Source organism: Pseudorca crassidens, chromosome 12, assembly GCF_039906515.1.
Source record: "Pseudorca crassidens isolate mPseCra1 chromosome 12, mPseCra1.hap1, whole genome shotgun sequence".
Classification (NCBI taxonomy): domain Eukaryota; kingdom Metazoa; phylum Chordata; class Mammalia; order Artiodactyla; family Delphinidae; genus Pseudorca; species Pseudorca crassidens.
Window position 1 is genome coordinate 87,200,983 of NC_090307.1, and position 18,669 is coordinate 87,219,651.

The 18,669-nt window shown below is 47.7% G+C and overlaps 1 protein-coding gene across 3 annotated transcripts in view; it reads left to right on the plus strand.

The window, feature by feature from the left end:
* TMEM132B (transmembrane protein 132B) overlaps positions 1-18,669 on the plus strand; it is a 409,658-nt gene that overhangs the window by 306,179 nt on the left and 84,810 nt on the right. For all 3 annotated transcript variants that reach the window (XM_067701186.1, XM_067701185.1, XM_067701184.1), the window contains one exon: positions 14,247-14,433. In XM_067701186.1, the coding sequence (XP_067557287.1) occupies positions 14,247-14,433 (187 nt within the window). The remainder of the gene's footprint in view (positions 1-14,246; positions 14,434-18,669) is intronic.

The window sequence follows — 18,669 nt, forward strand, 5'->3', positions numbered from 1 at the left end:
CTGGAGCCTGCGCTCCGCAACAAGAGAGGCTGCGATAGTGAGAGGCCCGTGCACCGCGATAAAGAGTGGCCCCCGCTTGCCGCAACTAGAGAAAGCCCTCGCACAGAAATGAAGACCCAACACGGCCCAAAATAAATAAATAAAAAATTGATGGAAGTGAAATTTAAAACAAGCAAGTCCGTGTATGGAGAGCTTGCTAAGTAAATTAAAAAAAAAATTAGCATCAGATGCAAGGTGAATAAGTTCTAGAGATCTGCAGTACAACCCTGCCTATGGTTAACAATGCTGTGTTATACACTTAAAATTTGTGAAGAAGGTAGGTTCATGTTAAATGCTCTTACCACGATGAAAAAAATAGCATTGGTGATTCCAAGTCCAGTAATGGCTGAGGAGTTGGTATCACGTTAATACTCTCACAGTTGACTCTGTGGAAAGTGCAAAAATACCCAGATACCTGAAGGTTGTAGAGAGTGACCAAAAGAAGCAGACACCTGGCACCAGGGAACAGCAGTGTGTGAATCACCCATTTTATGACTTACAGACTGATGGAAGGCCCCAGGCAGGGAAGCTGGAACTCAGAAAGTCCAGGCTTTCTCAGTGCCGTCATAAAGATGCCCACAGAGGAATATGTACATTGGAAGAGAGTGGGAATGAGTGATGCATGGATGGGCCCAGCTAGGGACGGACTGGGGGGACCTCACACTCAGGGATCCACATGTTACACTCTGAGGAAGCCAAAGAGGTGTGGGGTTGAAGGGTGCACTCCGAGATTGACAGCTCATTCATTCATTCATTCATGATGTATTTACGGAGTTCCTCCTATGGACCAGGTATTTTCTAGGCGTTGGAAGTGTCGCAGGGAACATGAAGAAGAATCCCTGCCCCATTGAGTTTACAACCTAGGAGACAGAAACAGCCCATAGCAAAAGCAAGTAAATAAATAGAGGAACTCCCCTACGTATGAACCTTCAAGTTGTGAACTTTCAAAGATGCGAACGTGCGTTCACATGTCCAGTCGCATAAGCTAGTTCACGTGTCTGGCGTACATTGTCACGTGCGTGCGTCCTCTGCAAGTGGCTGTGCTTCTGTGTCCTTTACTGTACAGGACTGTGTCGAGTACAGCAGTGCAGTATCTTTATTTCTTGCCTGTTCACTCGATGCCAGCCCCTGGATGCCAGCTGTTGTACTGTACTGCTGTGCTTTTCAAGGTCCTGTACTGTAAGATTAAAAATGTTTTCCTTATTTTTTGTGTGTGTTTGTTTTTTATGTATTATTTGTGTGAAAAGTATTATAAACCTATTGCAGTACAGTACTATATAGCCGATTGTGTTAGTTGGGCACCGAGGCTAACTTTGCTGGACTTAATGAACACGCTCTCGGCACAGAACTCGTCTGTATGTAGGGGACTTGCGGAAGAGTACGTTCAATGGCGTTAAGTGAGAAAAAGCAGGGGACAGGGGGGAGAGGGCTGGCCCGTGTAGGAGATGGGTCTTTCAGCAGCGTCACCTAAGGAAACAACACTTAGGAGGCAGCTTTTCAGGCCTTCCCTGAAGGTGAGGGTTGAGCTGTACAGATGTCGTAGGGAAGGGGGTCCAGGTAGAGGGAGAGGCAGTGGGAAGACCTCAAGGCAGCCGCATGCCTGAAGGAACAGCGAGGGACCGGACGGAGTGACCGAGGGGACAGTGGTAGCAAAGATGTTCAGGGAAATAACAGGCGTTGGGGCAGGGGGACCGGGTTGTGGAGGGCCTTATAGATCCTTGTAAGGAAATGGGCTTTTATGCGAATGAGATGAGAATTCCGTAAGGGTTTTGAGCAGGACAGTGAAAATATTTGCCTCTGATTTAACGGGGGTACTCTGGCTGCTGTGTGGAGAGAATAGAGTAGAGGGCTGGGGGCGAGGGCGGAAGCGAGGGATCATTTAGGAGGTGATTACGGTAACCGGGCAAGAGGCAGATAACGGCTTGGACCAGTGTAGGTGTAGTAGATACGGAGAGAGTGAAGGTATTTAAAAACGGTATTTCCCAGGTGGAAGTGACAGGCTTTCTGGACAGCACAGATGCTGGCTACTAAGGAAGGGGAAGCGCTCAGGATGACCAAGGTTTTGACCTGAGTAACTGGAAGGATAGATGGCCTTGCCTTTGATGGGGGTGTGGTCTTGGCCTTGGGGAAGAGCAGAAGTTCGGTGTCAAGTCTGAGGTGCCTTTTGGACCCCTAAGTGGAGCTGCTGAATAGGCAGTTGGACAACAGTCTGGAATTTGGGAGACAAGTCCTAAACCTCACGATCCTCTCTCTTTTTTTAAAATGTATTTTATTGAAGGACAGTTGATTTACCATGTTGTGTTAATTTCTCCCGTACGGCAAAGTGATCCAGTTATACGTATATATGTACATTCTTGTTTTATATCCATGATGGTTTATCCCAGGAGATTGAATATAGTTCCCTGTGCTCTACAGTAGGACCTTGTTGTTTATCCATCCTACGGGTAATAGTTTGCATCCGCTAATTCCGAACTCCCGCTCCATCCCTCCCCCACCCCCTCCCCCTTGGCAACCACAACAAGTCTGTTCTGTGTGTCTGTGAACCTCGCGATTCTTGCCCCTTTTGCCTCCACCCCTTAAGGGCCGTGAATCCTCCAGGTGCTTTGCTGTCCCGTGTCTGTGGTCTTTAAATGATGCTGTAGGTGCATGTGAGCTTCCTTCTGGTCTAGGGTTCTGCGGGCGGCCCATCTGCGGCCTGATCTCTGCTGGGTTGGCCGCGAACGTTCCCCCGGTCATCTCACTGTTGCGGTCCCCTTCATGGGGAGCCCAGTGCAATCCTTTGGGCAGGGTCTTGCTCCCGTATCTCAGCAGGGAGAACACCAGGACAGGTGATACATTGGCGCTGCTTGTAGCTGCCAGTTGGCCCCTGGTGACCAGGGTAGCCTGCAGGATGCTGGACTCATAGATGCCCTCCACAGCCACCTGGAGTCCAGCTAAAGCAGCACACGTGGGGTGCGACCCGGGGACCCCAGCCTCATTAGCAGCTGCTCTCCTTAGAGGAGCCACCTGCCCCATAGGCAGAAGAATCCGCGTATAATGAGGCCCTCCCCAGGGTACGTGCAGAGAAACCCTGTGCAACACGACAGGAAAAAGGCTTTCACTGAGAAACAGACTCTTTGAAAGATAATTAGAGTCTTGTGTGTGCCTCTGCTTGTATATGTCACTGGGCCTGGGACAGAGGTGGGGACACGGTCCTTTCTATAAACGTGCCAGCATGAATGAATGAGTGAGTGTGATGTTTACTCTCCCTCCGGCATGATCTCTGGAGTCAGACCGGTGGTGAACCCCCGAGACTCCATCGGTACCTCCATCGGACTTGGAGGAGGATGGTCCTTGCTGAGGCCCCTGGTCAGATGGGGCCATGTGACTGGTTCCGTCCTCACTTCCAGACCAGAGCACTTCATTGTCAGGGAGAGAACGACTAGAGCTCTCCTTTCCCTTTCCGTCAGAGATCAAATGTTCTAGAGGCAGAACAGAGTGTACAAAGTGCTCTGTTTGTGTAAAAACGTAGCAAAGAATCACTCACGTTCAGGCTCGTAGGTGCCCGCACTATCTCTGGAGGACCAATGAGAAAACGAATAACTTTGTGCCATTTGCAGCAACATGGATGGACCTAGAGATGATCATACTAAGTGAAGTCAGTCAGACAGAGAAAGGCAAATACCATATGATATCACTTCTATGTGGAATCTAAAAAATGATGCAAATGAACTTACTGACAAAACAGAAACAGACTCACAGACTTAGAGAACAAACTTATGGTCACCAAAGGGGAAAGGTGGGGGGAGGGATAAATTGGGAGTTTGGGATTGACATGTACACACTACTGTATTTAAAGTAGATAACCAAGAAGGACCTACTGTACGGCACAGGGGACTCTGCTCAATATTCTGTGACAACCTAAATGGGAAAAGAATTTGAGAAAGGATACATGTATATGTATAACTGAATCACTTTTCTGTACACCTGAAACTAACACAACATTGTTAATCTACTATGCCCCAATAAAAAATAAAAATTAAAAAAAACCCCAAACAACCAAACAGCAGTAGATTCCATGAGTCATCGTGCATAACAAGAGTATCGCTCAAGGTTGGTAGCAGGAAGAAACAGAGAGAAGACAACTCTGAGAAGCTGTATTCAGGAAGTCGGTGGGAGGTGATTTCTGGTCCTTCATGTCCTACAAAGGTTTTCAGAATGTTGTCAGAAAGACAGAGGCAGAGGGGGGAAAATTAACTGTGGCAGTTGTCTTTGCTGTCTCTGGGCTTGCCATGGTGATGCTGATAGAATCAAATAAGCTACAAGTGAGGGTGAGTTGTTAGTGTGAGAAATAGTCCAGGACCTGGCAGCTGAGAGAGCGGAGGGGCCCATGGTGTTCGCTCATTATCAAGATTCATTGTTCTCAGCTGGGAAAATGTTGGTAAGCAACACCTCACACCAGTCTGTGAGGTTCTTTGAAATATTTAAAAATGGAAAAAAGAAGAAGAATTTAATATCTTTTTTTTTCTGTGGTTGGAAAGTGGGGCAATGAGTTGGTCGACTTATCATGAGCTGGTTTGAGTCAGGTGGAGAGTTTCTGGGAGTATTTACCGCAGAAAAATGGATTTGATATTTCAACAAAATGAGAATTAACCAAGCAAGGGAGAGCTGATGATGGTAGCTTTCTTTTTTTTTTTATTGAAGTGTAGTCGATTTACAATATTGTGTTAGTTTCAGGTGTATTGCAAAGTGATTCAGACAGACAGGCACACACACACACACACACACACACACACACACACACACATATATTCCAGATTATTTTCCAGATAAGCAACAATGATTTACTGTGTAGCATAGGGAACCACAATATATTCAATATCTTGTAATAACTTATAATGAAAACCAAAAAAATATATAACTGAATCACTTTGCTATACACCTGAAACTAACACAATATTGTGAATCAATTACACTTCAATTAAAAAAAATAATGCTACAATCGACACTGGTGCACAACGTTTTACGTGAACGTATGTTTTCATTTCTCTTGCATATATACCTAGGAGTGAACTTGCTGGTTCACGTGGTACGCTCTGTTTAGTTTCTTGAGGAACTGCACAGCTGTTTTCCAAATCAGCTGTACCATTTTACATTTTTACCAACAATGCATGAGGGTTACAATTTCTTCACATTTTTGCCCACATATTTTTGTCTCTTTTTTAAAAAAAATTAATTTATTTATTTTTGGCTGTGTTGGGTCTTCGTTTCTGTGTGAGGGCTTTCTCTAGTTGCGGCGAGCAGGGGCCACTCTTCATTGCGGTGCGTGGGCCTCTCACTGTCATGGCCTCTCCCGTTGCAGAGCACAGGCTCCGGACGCGCAGGCTCAGCGGCCATGGCTCACGGGCCCAGCCGCTCCGCGGCATGTGGGATCTTCCCGGACCGGGGCACGAACCCGTGTCCCCTGCATCGGCAGGTGGGCTCTCAACCACTGTGCCACCAGGGAAGCCCCTTGTCTATCTTTTTGACTACAGTCATCCTAATGGTTTGAATGTGGTATCTCACTGTGGTTTTGATCTGTGTTTCCTTAGTGGATAATGATGTTGAGTATCTTTTCATGTGCTTATTGGCCATTTTTATATTTTCTTTGGAGAAATGTCTATTCAAATGCTTTGCCCCATTTTTTTTTTGCTATTGAGTTTGTAAAAGTTCTTTATATATTCTGGATACTGATTTTTTTTATCAGATATATGATTTGCAAATATTTTCTCCCATTCTATAGGGTGTCTTTCCATTTTATTGATAGTATTTGAAGCATTAAAGTTTTAAATTCTGTTTCTTCTTTTTTTTGTGTGCTTGTGCTTTTGGTGTTATATCTGAGAAACCATTGCCTGAAGCAAAGTCACAGAGATTATTGCTTCTGTTTTTTCCTAAGAGTTTTATAATTTTAGCTCTGACACTTAGGTCTTTGATCCACTTTGTGTGAACAGCATCCTGCTGTTCTAGCTGATCGTTGCCACGTGGGAATGTGGGATAGATAGTGTTGCCTGCTCTTCCAATTTTTCCAAGAAGCCAGAAATACTAAATTTTTTTTGGTGTGAATATTCTGCATTTAAAAACATTGGCACCCAAGTCACATTTCGTGAAAACACAGTAGTGGAGGTGATTAATAACTATGGCCCTAGCCACGTGCAGCACAGGTACCACATTGTAACCTCTGGGCTTTCTATTTAACTTTCCTAGTCTGCTAGAAATGCAATAAATGAACACCTGTTCTTGGACTATTCCCATCTGACACAGTCTTACAATTTTTTAAAGGTTCTAGATAGCAATTGAATGAGAAGTCTTGAAATTAAACCAATGAGGAGAGAAGGTTTTGAGTCCAAAAGTCCCTGCTCTAAACTAGGGGCTTTTCAATGTTTTTAGACCTTTGCCTGCCGACTACAGTCTGATTGGTCAACCTGCAACATTCTTTCCACAGCGAGCTCAGAGAGAGCAGTCAAAGCAGACATGAGAAGGCAGTGCCTGGATCTTGTGAAATTGCAGAAGGAGATGATTTATTCATGCCAGGTTCTGAGAGCTGGTCATGAGGTCATGACGAAAAGAGCTGCGTGACAGGCAGAGAGATGGACTAAGGGCCCTCTTCCCGATGTGGATGAACCTAGAGTCTGTCATACAGAGTGAAGTACATCAGAAAGAGAAAAACGAATATCATATATTAACGCATATATGTGGAATCTAGAAAAATGGTACAGATGAACCTATTTGCAGGGCAGGAATAGAGACGTAGACGTAGAGAACGGACATGTGGACACGGCGAGGAGGGAGAGGGTGGGACGAACTGGGAGATGGGGATGGACATATATACACTACCACGCGTAAAATAGCTAGCTAGTGGGAACCTACTATAAAGCACGGGAAGCTCAGCTCGGTGCTCTGTGACCACATAGCTGGGTGGAGGGAGGCCCAGGGGGGAGGGGATACATGTGTACATATAGCAGATTCACTTCATTGTGCAGCAGGAACTAACACTACATTGTAAAGCAATCAGACTCCAGTTAAAAAAAAATTAAGAAAAAAAAAAGACCCTCTGCCCTGTTGATGGGTTTGGTGAGCAGAGGGGTTTGTGCCGTTCCTCTCTGGGAGGACTGGTGTCGGCGAAGGGGGAGTCACAGAGTGGGAAGGACGTCTGGAGGGGAAGAGGGTGTGATGAGGGGCCCCAAGCAGTGTTGCCTGTTGTCTGAGCCCATTCTGCAAAGATCGGCCTGAGTCCGACCTCCTCCAGGAAGCCTTCCCTGACTTGCCAGTTTCTCTGTCCTGCCAACACCGTGACACAGCCTCTCTGGCTTCACTAAGCACACATTCCTCTGAGCTCTCGCTCAGACTGTTGTTTGATATTCAGTGCTTCCTTCAACGGGTATTTAATGAGCACCAGCTAGGTCCCAGGCTGGGGACACAGTAGCGAGCAAAACAGGCTGAAATCCCTGCTTTCCTGGTGCTTATGTGTATGTGTGAGATACAGAGAGAGAGAGAGAGAGAGAGAGAGAGAGAGTCAACATAACAGATAAATAACTTAATTAGTATGTTATACACTAAGTACCCTACATACAAACGAGCTCCGTTCCTAGAACGCGTTCGTAAGTCCAGTTTGTTCATGAGTCTGACAAAGTTAGCCTAGGTACCCACCTAAAACCATCGGCTATATAGTACTGTACAGTAATAGGTTTATAATACGTTTCACACAAATAATACATAAAACACAAACACAAAAAAATAAAGAAAACATTTTCGGGGCTTCCCTGGTGGTGCAGTGGTTCAGAATCCACCTGCCAATGCAGGGGACACGGGTTCTAGCCCTGGTCCAGAAAGATCCCACATGCCGCGGAGCAACTAAGCCCGTGCGCCACAACTACTGAGCCTGCACTCTAGAGCCCGCGAGCCACAACTACTGAGCTTACATGCCACAACTACTGAGCCTGGCTCTAGAGCCTGTGCTCCGCAACAAGAGAAGCCCCCATAATAAGAAGCCCGCGCACCACAACGAAGAGTAGCCCCTGCTCGCCACAACTAGAGAAAGCCCGCGCACAGCAACGAAGACCCAACGCAGCCAAAGATAGATAAATAAATAAGTAAATACTAATTGTATTTATATAAACTATAAATAATTTGAAAATGAATTAAATTAATTTTTAAAAAAAGATTCATGTACCACAGTGTTCATAGCAGCATTACTTACAAGTGCCAAAAAATGAAAGCGGTCTTTGTTGCTGTGCGCGGGCTTTCTCTAGTTGTGGCAAGCGAAGGCCACTCTTTGTTGCTGTGCGTGGGCTTCTCATTGCAGTGGCTTCTCTTATTACGGAGCACGGGCTCTAGGCACGCGGGCTTCAGTAGTTGTGGCTCGCAGGCTCAGTAGTTGTGGCTTGTGGGCTCTAGAGCGCAGGCTCAGTAGTTGAGGCGCATGGGCTTAGTTGCTCCGTGGCATGTGGGATCTTCCCAGACCAGTGATCGAACCCGTGTCCCCTGCATTGATAGGTGGATTCTTAACCACTGTGCCACCAGGGAAGTCTTTTTGAATTAGTGTTTTTGTTCTTTCGGCTATAGACGTAGGAGTGGAATTGCTGGGTCATGTGGTATAAATATAAAATTGTATTTTTTTTAATTGAAAAAACCTTATTTAACTTTTTAAAAAGAAATCTCATTCTTCTGTTTTATTTTTAGGATAGGATTTATCATGACCTGGGCTTACCTTGTTTGTTTATTTACCTGACTATTAAGAGAGAAATCACCTCTATTTTGTCTACCAGTGAATTCTCCATGGCTAACACATATTCACTGCTTAATAAATGTCACTGAATAAATGAATATGCCAGGGATTGTAGTGACCATGGTGTTATGATAGGTTTTGACCTTTGAGAACTTATGTTCATAAGATTTAGCAGTTGTTCTCCTTGGTGTTCACCCAAAGGAGTTGAAAACTTATGTCTACACAAAAGCCTGTACACGGATGTTTATAGCAGCTTTGTTCATAATTGTCAAAACTTAGAAGCAGCCAAGCTGTCCTTCAGTAGCTGAATGGATAAATAAACTGTGGTCCATTCAGACAATGGGATATTACCCAGTGCTGAAAAGAAATGAGCTATCAAGCCGTGAGAAGATGGGGAGGGGCCTTAAATGCATATTATTCAGTAAAAGAAGCCTCTCTGAAGAGGCTACATGCTATATGATTCCAACTCTATGACATTCTGGAAAAGGCAAAACTCTGGAGACAATGAAAAGATCAGTGGTGGCCGGCCAGGGGTTGAGGAGCGGAGTGATGTACAGGTAGAGCACAGAGGATGTTTAGGGCAGTGAAAATACTCTGTATGAGACCATAATGGTGGAGACGTGTCACTGTCCATTTGTTCAAACCTATAGAATATACAAAACCAAGAGTGAACTGTAATGTAAGCTGTGCACTTCGGGTGATAATGATGTGTCCATGTAGATTCACTGATGGTAACAAAGGTACCGTCTGTTGGGGATGCTGATAATGGGGGAGGCTCTGTGTGTATGGGGGAAAGGGGTATATGGGAAACCTTTGTACCTTCTCCTCAATTTTGCGGTGAACCTAAAACTGCTCTAAAAAAATAAAGTCTTTAAAACAAAATTACATTCTAGTAGTAGAGACAGACCCATCTGATCAAAGCAGAGAATATCAATATACGTACCAGGCAGGCAGGAGAATAGGGCTCAAAACCCAGCTGACTGGGACTTCCCTGGTGGCGCAGTGGTTAGGAATCCTCCTGCCAATGCAGGGGACACAGGTTCGAGCCCTGGGCCGGGAAGATCCCACATGCCGCGGAGCAACTAAGTCCGTGTGCCACAGCTACTGAGCCTGTGCTGTAGAGTCCGTGAGCCACAACTACTGAGCCCACGTGCCACAGTTACTGAAGCCCGCGCGCCTAGAGCCCGTGCTCCGCGACAAGAGAAGCCACCGCAATGAGAAGCCCGTGCACCGCAATGAAGAGTAGCCCCTGCTTGGTGCAACTAGAGGAAGCCTGCGTGCAGCAACGAAGACCCAACACAGCCAAAAATAAATACATAAAATAAATAAATTACAACAACAACAACAAAAAACCCTGGTAGCTTCTTGTCTCCCAGAATGCATATGACACCCCCCTACACACAAAGTGACAGGGTGTCCTACTTGGTCTGTTGAGTGTGTTCAGAGACTTAAACAAATACGTATGGAACTCCTACACTTTTCCAGGCACCGTTCCAGCTGCCACAGTCAGAGCAGCAACTGTACAGGTACACTGTTGTCCTGGTGGCACGAACAGTCAAGAGAGGAAGTCGGAGTTCAGTCTCATTGTATTTACCGCCAGTAACCAGCAGGCTTACTCTGGGGCGTTTGCTCAGTGTAATCATCGTTCAGTATTTACCTGGCTTTTTGATCATCTTTTAAAATAATGCCCAGAAAAAGGTTCATAAGAAAAAAGCAGAATCCCTGAGACCAGAGACAGCCTCTCTTGCTCCATTTATAGAAAAAAAAAACTTATATGGGGAAAGCATCTCCGTCTGGTAGCTCAGAATTATCTAGAAGTTTGTGGGGAGAAAAAATAGTTTAGGTAAATGGTACAACCTGCTACAGAGCAGTTCACGCTTTTGAACTCTCCCTCGTTCTTTACTGCTCTCTCCCCCACTATTGCCTTCCCTCCCCACCACCCTCCCTCCGCAAAACGATCATCGCTGTCATCATGAGGGATCTGCTGAGAAACGGCAGGGTGCGCTTCCTGGGGACCAGCTGCTGGATTGGGGCCCATCCATCTCCCCTGCTCCCCTTTCTCCGCCTCCTTCTTGCTGGCGTGTCTGAGCTGCAGCCATACTGTGCACTCGAAAGCTGTCCCACGGTCACGTGGAGGGGGCTTAGCTTTTATTACAGGACAGGTTTCCATGGGAAACAGGGCCTCTGGGAAGCAAGTCCTTTTGGGAGGAGGCTGTGTGTTCTAGCTTGAGGGTAGAAACAGGCAAGCAGTGTTCCTGACCCTTCCAACACACACACACACACACACACACACACACACACACACACACACACTTCTCCACCCCAGGGAAAAGAAAAATATCTGATGATTATCTCATGACTGACCCTGGTTCCCCAAAGGCAGCTGGTAATTGTTAAATGGAGAGAATCATGGAACACTTTCTAAGTGGAAAGGCTCATCAAGAATAGATCAGGAACGGGCAAAGTTGATAGTTATAAACCCATTTCCATAGAAATGGACTTATTAGCGGGCACGCCAGCGGCCGAGAAGTCAAAGACCCCCTTCCTCTGGTTTGAGGGAAATGACTTAAAATAAAAACTGATGCATAAAAGTGACTCTGACTGGAGTGTTACTCCATTTGTAGCTGGTCTTGGGCAGGTTCCTGTAGCAGGTCCACAGGAGAAGAAGAACCCACAGTTAAGGGAGGGCCAGCCTTCCCACGCAGACCCTGCCCCCTTTGCCCAAAGACTGGCCACGTCTGCACCCCAAGACCGGAGTGCGGATATAGCAGGATTAAACTGCTGATAACAGAGAGAGTTACGGTCCTTTTCTTCTTGTGCTGGATTTTCACTTTCTCGGCGGTAGTTTTTCTGAAGTTGACTGAGTGCTGAGACCCAGGAGGCATTAGCAGCAGCTCCTTAGATCTGCTTACAAGCACGGTGCAGACTCAAAAGAAACTGAAGATCTGATCTGACAGGGCCGAGCATCTCTTACAGGAGGAGACTTAACAGATGGATAAGTGGAGAATCCCTGTGATCAGAGAAGTGACTTGAGGCTGGGGTGTGGTGGCTGGGAAAGGGAGGCGACCGAAGCCGAGAACCGAGCGCCCAAGTTCCTAAGCTCCTGAAATCCCTCTTGCAGGGCCCCGGGAAATAGGGCTCTCCTGTTCCCATGTGAGCCCACTGTCATCCTCTCATGACGCCAGGTCCCTTATTCAACACACATTCCCTTCCCCGTGCAAGGCAGCATGTGCAAATAGATAACGTGATGATTCATAGCTCACGGGTACCCACACCAGGACAACCTGGCTAGATAATTTTAATACATTTATACTTCAATTTAAATAGCCACTTCTGGCCGGTAACCACTGTATTGGACAGAGCAGTATCAGAGAGTTTCTTAAAACCTTGACTAAATGGAAAAAACGTTGGATGTGACAAATTCTAATGTAGTTCTGTTTGGGGTAGAGTTCCGTATCAGGTCACTGTAACTTAGTTTTGCCAACACTATAGCTGTACTATAGCTATTTTTTAAAAAAAATTATTGGGGTGTAGTTGATTTACAATGTTGTGTTAGTTTCTGCTGTACAGCAAAGTGAATCAGTTATGCATATACATACATCCACTTTTTTTTAGATTCTTTTCCCATATAGGTCATTACAGAATATTGAGTAGAGTTCCCTGTGCTATACAGTAGGTCCTTATTAGTTATCTATTTTATACATAGTAGTGAGTATATGTCAATCCCAATCTTCCAATTTATCCTTCTTCCCCATTGCCCCCTGGTAACCATAAGATTGTTTTCTACATCTGTGACTCTATTTCTGCTTTGTAAATGAGTTCATTTGTACCATTTTTTTTATTCCAAATATAAGCAATATTATATGATATTTGTCTTTCTCACAAGGAGCTAGAAGATTTAAAGAACAAATGTACTATAGCTATCTGTCAATACTGTGGTTTCTACCCTGTTCTTAAGTCTTCGTGGTTGGGGGCGTGGAGGAACTGTCCACGGTAGGAGATTCTGTTGGGCAAGCAACAGGCAACAGGCTTTTTTTCAAAACTCTTTCCTGGGCTTCCCTGGTGGTGCAGTGGTTGAGAGTCCACCTGCCGATGCAGGGGACGCGGGTTCGTGCCCCGGTCTGGGAGGATCCCATGTGCTGCGGAGCGGCTGGGCCCATGAGCCATGGCCGCTGAGCCTGCGCGTCCGGAGCCTGTGCTCCGCAACGGGAGAGGCTGCAACAGTGAGAGGCCCGCGTACTGCAAAAAACAAAACAAAACAAAAAACTCTTTCCCTACAGGTTGTGAGTTCGGTGTCTGGGCTGCAGATCTTGCCCTAGATCCCCAAAGACAGGGAAGAGGCTTCCCAGCTCATTTTAGTCCCGGCAGGCCCATTGTTGGTAAAGGAACAGGTTGGTTGGGGTCACTCAGGCTTTTGGAGCTGTGAATCCTTCACTCTGCTGTCATATTGCTTGGATCCAGATACAGCTAGATTCAGGGTGACGGTCAAAGACTTATGGAGCAGAAGTCGTCCACAAATCCCATGCTGGATGGCTCGTTGTTTTACCTCTCTGTTTAGTAACTCCTCCCATCCGTGTAATAGTCAGCCTATAATTTATAAGTTCATGTCCTTATGAGAGGCTCTCCCTGTGTAGAAAGATGCTGAGAATGACATTTGCCCTTTTCACTTATATGTGCCCCGTCCACTTTCTTCCCCCTCCTCCAAACACTGTGCAGTGTTCAATGTGGTCACTCCATGAATGAAGGCAGGGGGGGATTTCTTACATCCCACCCCATCCCATTGCAGGCTGAGGAAATGAAGAACCTGGCATAGCTCCTTATTCATGGGGGATTTCTTACATCCCACCCCATCCCGTTGCAGGCTGAGGACATGAAGAACCCGGCGTAGCTCCTTATTCATGTAGCTCATAGTTGATGTCACGGATGAGGCACCTTATGGGGTCCTTTCCCATCCTTGGTCTCACGATGCTTTCACAAGCCCACGTAGGCACCAATGTTCTCCCCAAATTCTAAAGCTCAGAGTTTGCACCACGGGTCCACAGCCACACAGGTCAGCAAGTAGATGTAGAAACAGCCAGAATCCAGGCTGTGCCTCACGATTGGAGTAATGGTGGCCCTAGGTGACGGTGTCGGGCCACGTCCCGTGTGTGGTACCTGGATCGTGGTGTCCGCAGGCGTGGGGTTGGGGAGGACTGAGCGGTGACAGTGCCCAGAGATGCAGTGCTGCCCGAGCTGCTCATTCAGGGAAGGACAGGGCCCTGAAGACGGATGGCCTGTCCACTCGGAGGTGTGGGCCGTCTGTGGGCAGCCTGTGAATCAGGCTCTGTCGACACCGCCTGTGACCTGTTGGACCTGGCGAGCCTTCTTTGGGTTGACCGAGAGGAATGTGGCAATTTATCGCGTTCTTGACACTCTGCTGAGTCTCAGGTTTTAAACTGCACTTTACTGTGTGTTTGTTTTGCAGAACAAATGGCTCCTTCTATGAGATCTTGCAGGTGGACTTTGGAATCGACAACAGCAGTGGCCTGGCTGGCGCCCAGCAGATCACCTGGCAGGTGGAGTACCCGGTGGAGGACGCCGCGAGGGAGCTGGTTGTCTCCGAGATCTTTGTCAGCCACACCTCCTTCGTGGGCATCGTCCCGCTCGCAATGGTGAGATGTCGGGCTTCGGAATCAGTGTCACAAAGATGTTTTCTCTGAGTACTTTTTTTTTTTTTTTTTTGCCTCGCCGTGTGGCATGTGGGATCTTAGTTCCCCGACCAGGGGTCAAACCCTGGCCCCTGGCAGTGAAAGCCTGGAATTCTAACCACTGGACCGCCAGGGAATTCCCTGAGTACTTTTAATATTCAAAGAAACGTGAGCATTTTATAATCTGCTGTTTTCTATGCACCTTGAAGTTGCTTGAGCAAGGGAAATACACTTAAGTTATATTTTATTTACTTGCTTTCTGTAACGCCTCCGTGGAAACTAGGGCCTGCTGTGTAAATCCGCTTTCCTTTGTGGACACTGCTGAACCGTGTCCCGGGGAGCCTGTGTTTTTTATTGCCTCAGCCTGTGTGCATCTCAGGATCGAGTGTTGTCCTGAGGGAAGACAGTTGCATTGAAATGCATCAGGAGTGTGTGGTGGGAACGGCCTCTCTATATGCTGAGTAAACAGCCCCTGGTCAATTGCCCTGAGAGTTCCCATGTAGCTTGGGGATTGGCAAACTCTAAAATGCAGATGGACCGAAAGAGCCTTGTTGGGAACTGACCAGATGAACCTGGATAGGGTCCCAGAGACCATAAAACCACATGTGTTTCTGTTTCTGGCCTGGGGGTGACCAGCTCTCTCCTCTGAGCTTGGCCGAAGCTCTATTCACAGTCAGGCTCAGGGAACACCTCTGAGAACAGTGTCGTGGACAAGGTTCCAGAACCTTAAAAGACGGTGCCGATGGGTCACAGGGTTAATAAACCCTGGGAGTGCAGTATTGCTAATGCCCTTTCCCACACTGGAAATGTCCAAATACATTCTGCACTGCTTTGACCTTCCTGTCTGGGACCAAAGCATGGGGGTCCACACCGAGCGATTCTAGGACAGTCTGGGGGTACTTCTATCATCCCTACTCAAAGTTGGATACCAGGGCTGAGATCCTTGCAAATAAAAGCCTCTGTCCTACAATTAATTCTGCAATCCCCATGTTTGTGTTCTTGACTCTTTGCCCCAAAACTCCCTTTCCCTACATCTCCCATATCTGGCTCCTTCTTGATTCGACTGTTAAGAGGCACCTTCCCTGACCAGGGAAGCCAAGCTGGCTCTCCATCCCCCTTGCCCATCCCTCTCTGTTTACATCTTCATCCTCTTCCATCTTCTTCATAGATATTATCAGTGTTTGAGGTTTAGGATTCATCATCTGTGTTCCTCCCCAGAAGGAGAGATCCATGACGGTAGGCTTCCCGTCAGTTTTGTCCACAGCTGTGTCCCCAGCACCTAGAACAATGCCTGGGGCACTCACGATCTGTCGAGTGACTGACTGAATCCCGTGCTGTAATCTGAGCTACCGGGATCATCTAGTTCTTGAAGGCTAGGCGGTTGGAGATGATCTACACCAGCAGTGATCTGCATTTTGGTTTGAGGGTGGCCACAGTTTTGTGGGAAAGAGCCCCGTGAAGGGGCAGAGGTGGATGGATGAGGATTTTGGGACAGAGTGAGACAGTCCTATGTTCCCTCTCCCAGGACCTTTCTTGTCAATTCTCCAGATCGACGAAGATCTGGCTGAGGTTGTGTCATCTCTTTACTCGAAGTCCTTAGGATTTTGCTGTGTGTCTCATCAGTAGCAGTCAGTTCCCTGGGACTTCTGCAGCTTCCTGCTACTTGTAACGATGAGGGTCGTGCCTTTCTCTCGTGGGCAGGTGTTGGTTCCGAGAGGAGCTAGAAAGTGATGTATGTTGACCTGCCAGGAGGCTGGAACCAGGACGGGGTATGGACCTGCAGTCAGCCCAGTACAGCCCACCGACCAATCCAGCTTGCCGCCTGCGTTAGTAGAAAATGTCTTATTGGAACACAGCCTCATTTGTTCTGGATTGTCTAGGTTTGCTTTAATGCCGTGATGGCAGAGGTGAGCATCTGGGACAGAAAGTGTATCCTTGGCCAGAACGTTAATGTTAACATCTTGTAGTAAAGTAACCTAAGGAGAATACTGGTGAATGGGGACTATTATTCTGTTGTTATAGGGCTTCAGCCCATACTGTCTCCTAGTGTGGCCTTTCCCAATGAGACCTTTGCTTGGTGAGACCCTCCAACGCTCTTTGGCCAGAGGTGAACTCTTCTGTCATGATGCTGCCTGAAGACCTAACTCATGGCACTGGTCTGAGTGGGGTGCTCATCACTGGGTCAGGGCACGTGGTGGGATGGGACAGAACCTAGGGCAGAAGGAGGTGGTGAAAGGTGGGCAAGGATGGAGAGCCTGGCAGAACAGGGAAGGAGGCCAAGATACAGGTCGGCTCGGACAACCTTTCCTCAGCTGCCAGCACTCCCCCGTGGGGCTCATCTTCTGTGCTGTTCCTGTATTAGTGACAGGTGCCTGGTGCAGCCCTGGGAGGGGTCCAGCGGATGCGAGCGGTGCACTCGTTTTGGCTGCATTGCCGGCGCTGGTCTGTTCTCTGTGGCACTCGCTCCGCCATCCCCCAGCTTCTCCCCCGCTGGAGCCAGCTGAGCTGCGTGCTCCTCCCTGGCTTCTCCGAGGAGGCTGTGGTCTGTCTGCTGTGCTCACCGCAGGTCTGTGGCGAGTAGTGTCTCCCCATCTGGCTGATCTTTACTTAGGGATGGTTTCTTGCATTTGGCTTTAATTCCCACTGGCTGGGAGGTGCCAGGGTTGGATGGTTGGGTGGTGTCATGTATCGCAGCGCACCTCCTGCATCCCCGTGGAGAGTGGCTCTGAAATGCCTCCAAGGGACCAGAGCTATTTAGTAAAGTTTGCGGTGGAACCAGAGTTGGTAGTTCATCCTTTCTCTTTAATCAGTTGTTTTAGCTGCTTTCCAAACCCGTAACTGCCAGAGTGGCCTTCAGGGGAGAATTTTGCCTACTGCTCTTAGGGTGTAAGTAACTTTTATGTAATTCTTCCTTCCCGCCCCCCTTCTTCTCCTTTCCCTTCTCCCCCTCCCCCTCCTACTTCTTCTCAGTGGCAACTAACCCTGGACAACTTAGGCATGATGTAAGGGTGCTAGATTACTCATCCATGGAATGTTCAAACAAAATTGGGCTTGCTATTGTATCAGAGGAGCGGAAGCCACTTTTGTAGTTAGGACAGAAAAACTTGAAGTGGAAGCACTCAGGTACACAGGAAGTAGGACAGATGATAAGCCAGGAACAGAACACAGGAGACTCAGGAACCATAGCCGGAGTGGGAATCCACCCACCCCTGGGCTGGGAGGCAGGAGGAGGTGATCCTGGGGCCCAGGGCTGGGGTCCCCTAAGGAACACCGTCTTTGGGATCAGCGCCTCTGGGAGCCAGAACCCATCAGGGGAAGGCTTGGGAATGGATCTGAGGGCAGACAGGCTCTGGCCGATGCCCTTTTGTTGTACGATGTGAGCCTGAGGTCCCAAGGTGTCCCAGAAGCCTGTCCGTTGAGAACCTGGCCACGCTGAGCCTCGGTCCTGCTCACGTCTTCTCATGGCTCACCCTTGGCCCAGAAGGCTCCACTTCGTTGATTTCTTGTCTCTTTCACCTTCAAAGCCCACTCTCACAGAGGGTTCTCCTGGCCACTCCAGCTAAATTCGTTCTCTCTTTCGTCTATAATTCATGCTTATTCACGTGATGCTTTGTGCATTGCCTGTCTCCGTCTGGCTCCAATCACGAGAAAGAATTTGAGCAGGGAGAGGTTGATATAAAGGACCGTTAATTATAACAGGGACTAGAGTGATGAGAGATTGCTTGCTAAGAAGTGAGGAGAACCCTGAAGAATATGGGAATGGCTGAGTCAGGAGCCTCCGCTGCCCTGGGACGGAGTTAGGGCATCTGAGCCAGAGGCCTTCCCCCAACCCTCCGAGATCCAGACCTTGCCGGAGAGGGTACATTCACAGCCTGCTGACTGAGGAGAAGCTGCTGAGGTAGCATACCAGTGGAAATTGCTGGAAGTCTGGGGACAGCTGTCCACAGGGAGCTGTCTCTTCAGAAGCACTTGCTACCAAACCACTCAAAGTGGATGCTGGTGAAAGCTGCAGGGCACTGGGTGCTGCAGGAGCTGGATACAAGGGTGGGGGGGAAGCCACCAGTGCTGGAAGAGTGCCCCAGAATCAGAAAGCAAACACTTTCCTACTCAAGTGTCTCTCCAGCGCCCCCTACTGACATAGCGTAACTCTTGCCCATTGGCAAAGGACAACTGTTAAAGGCTCAGATCCATTTTCCCAGA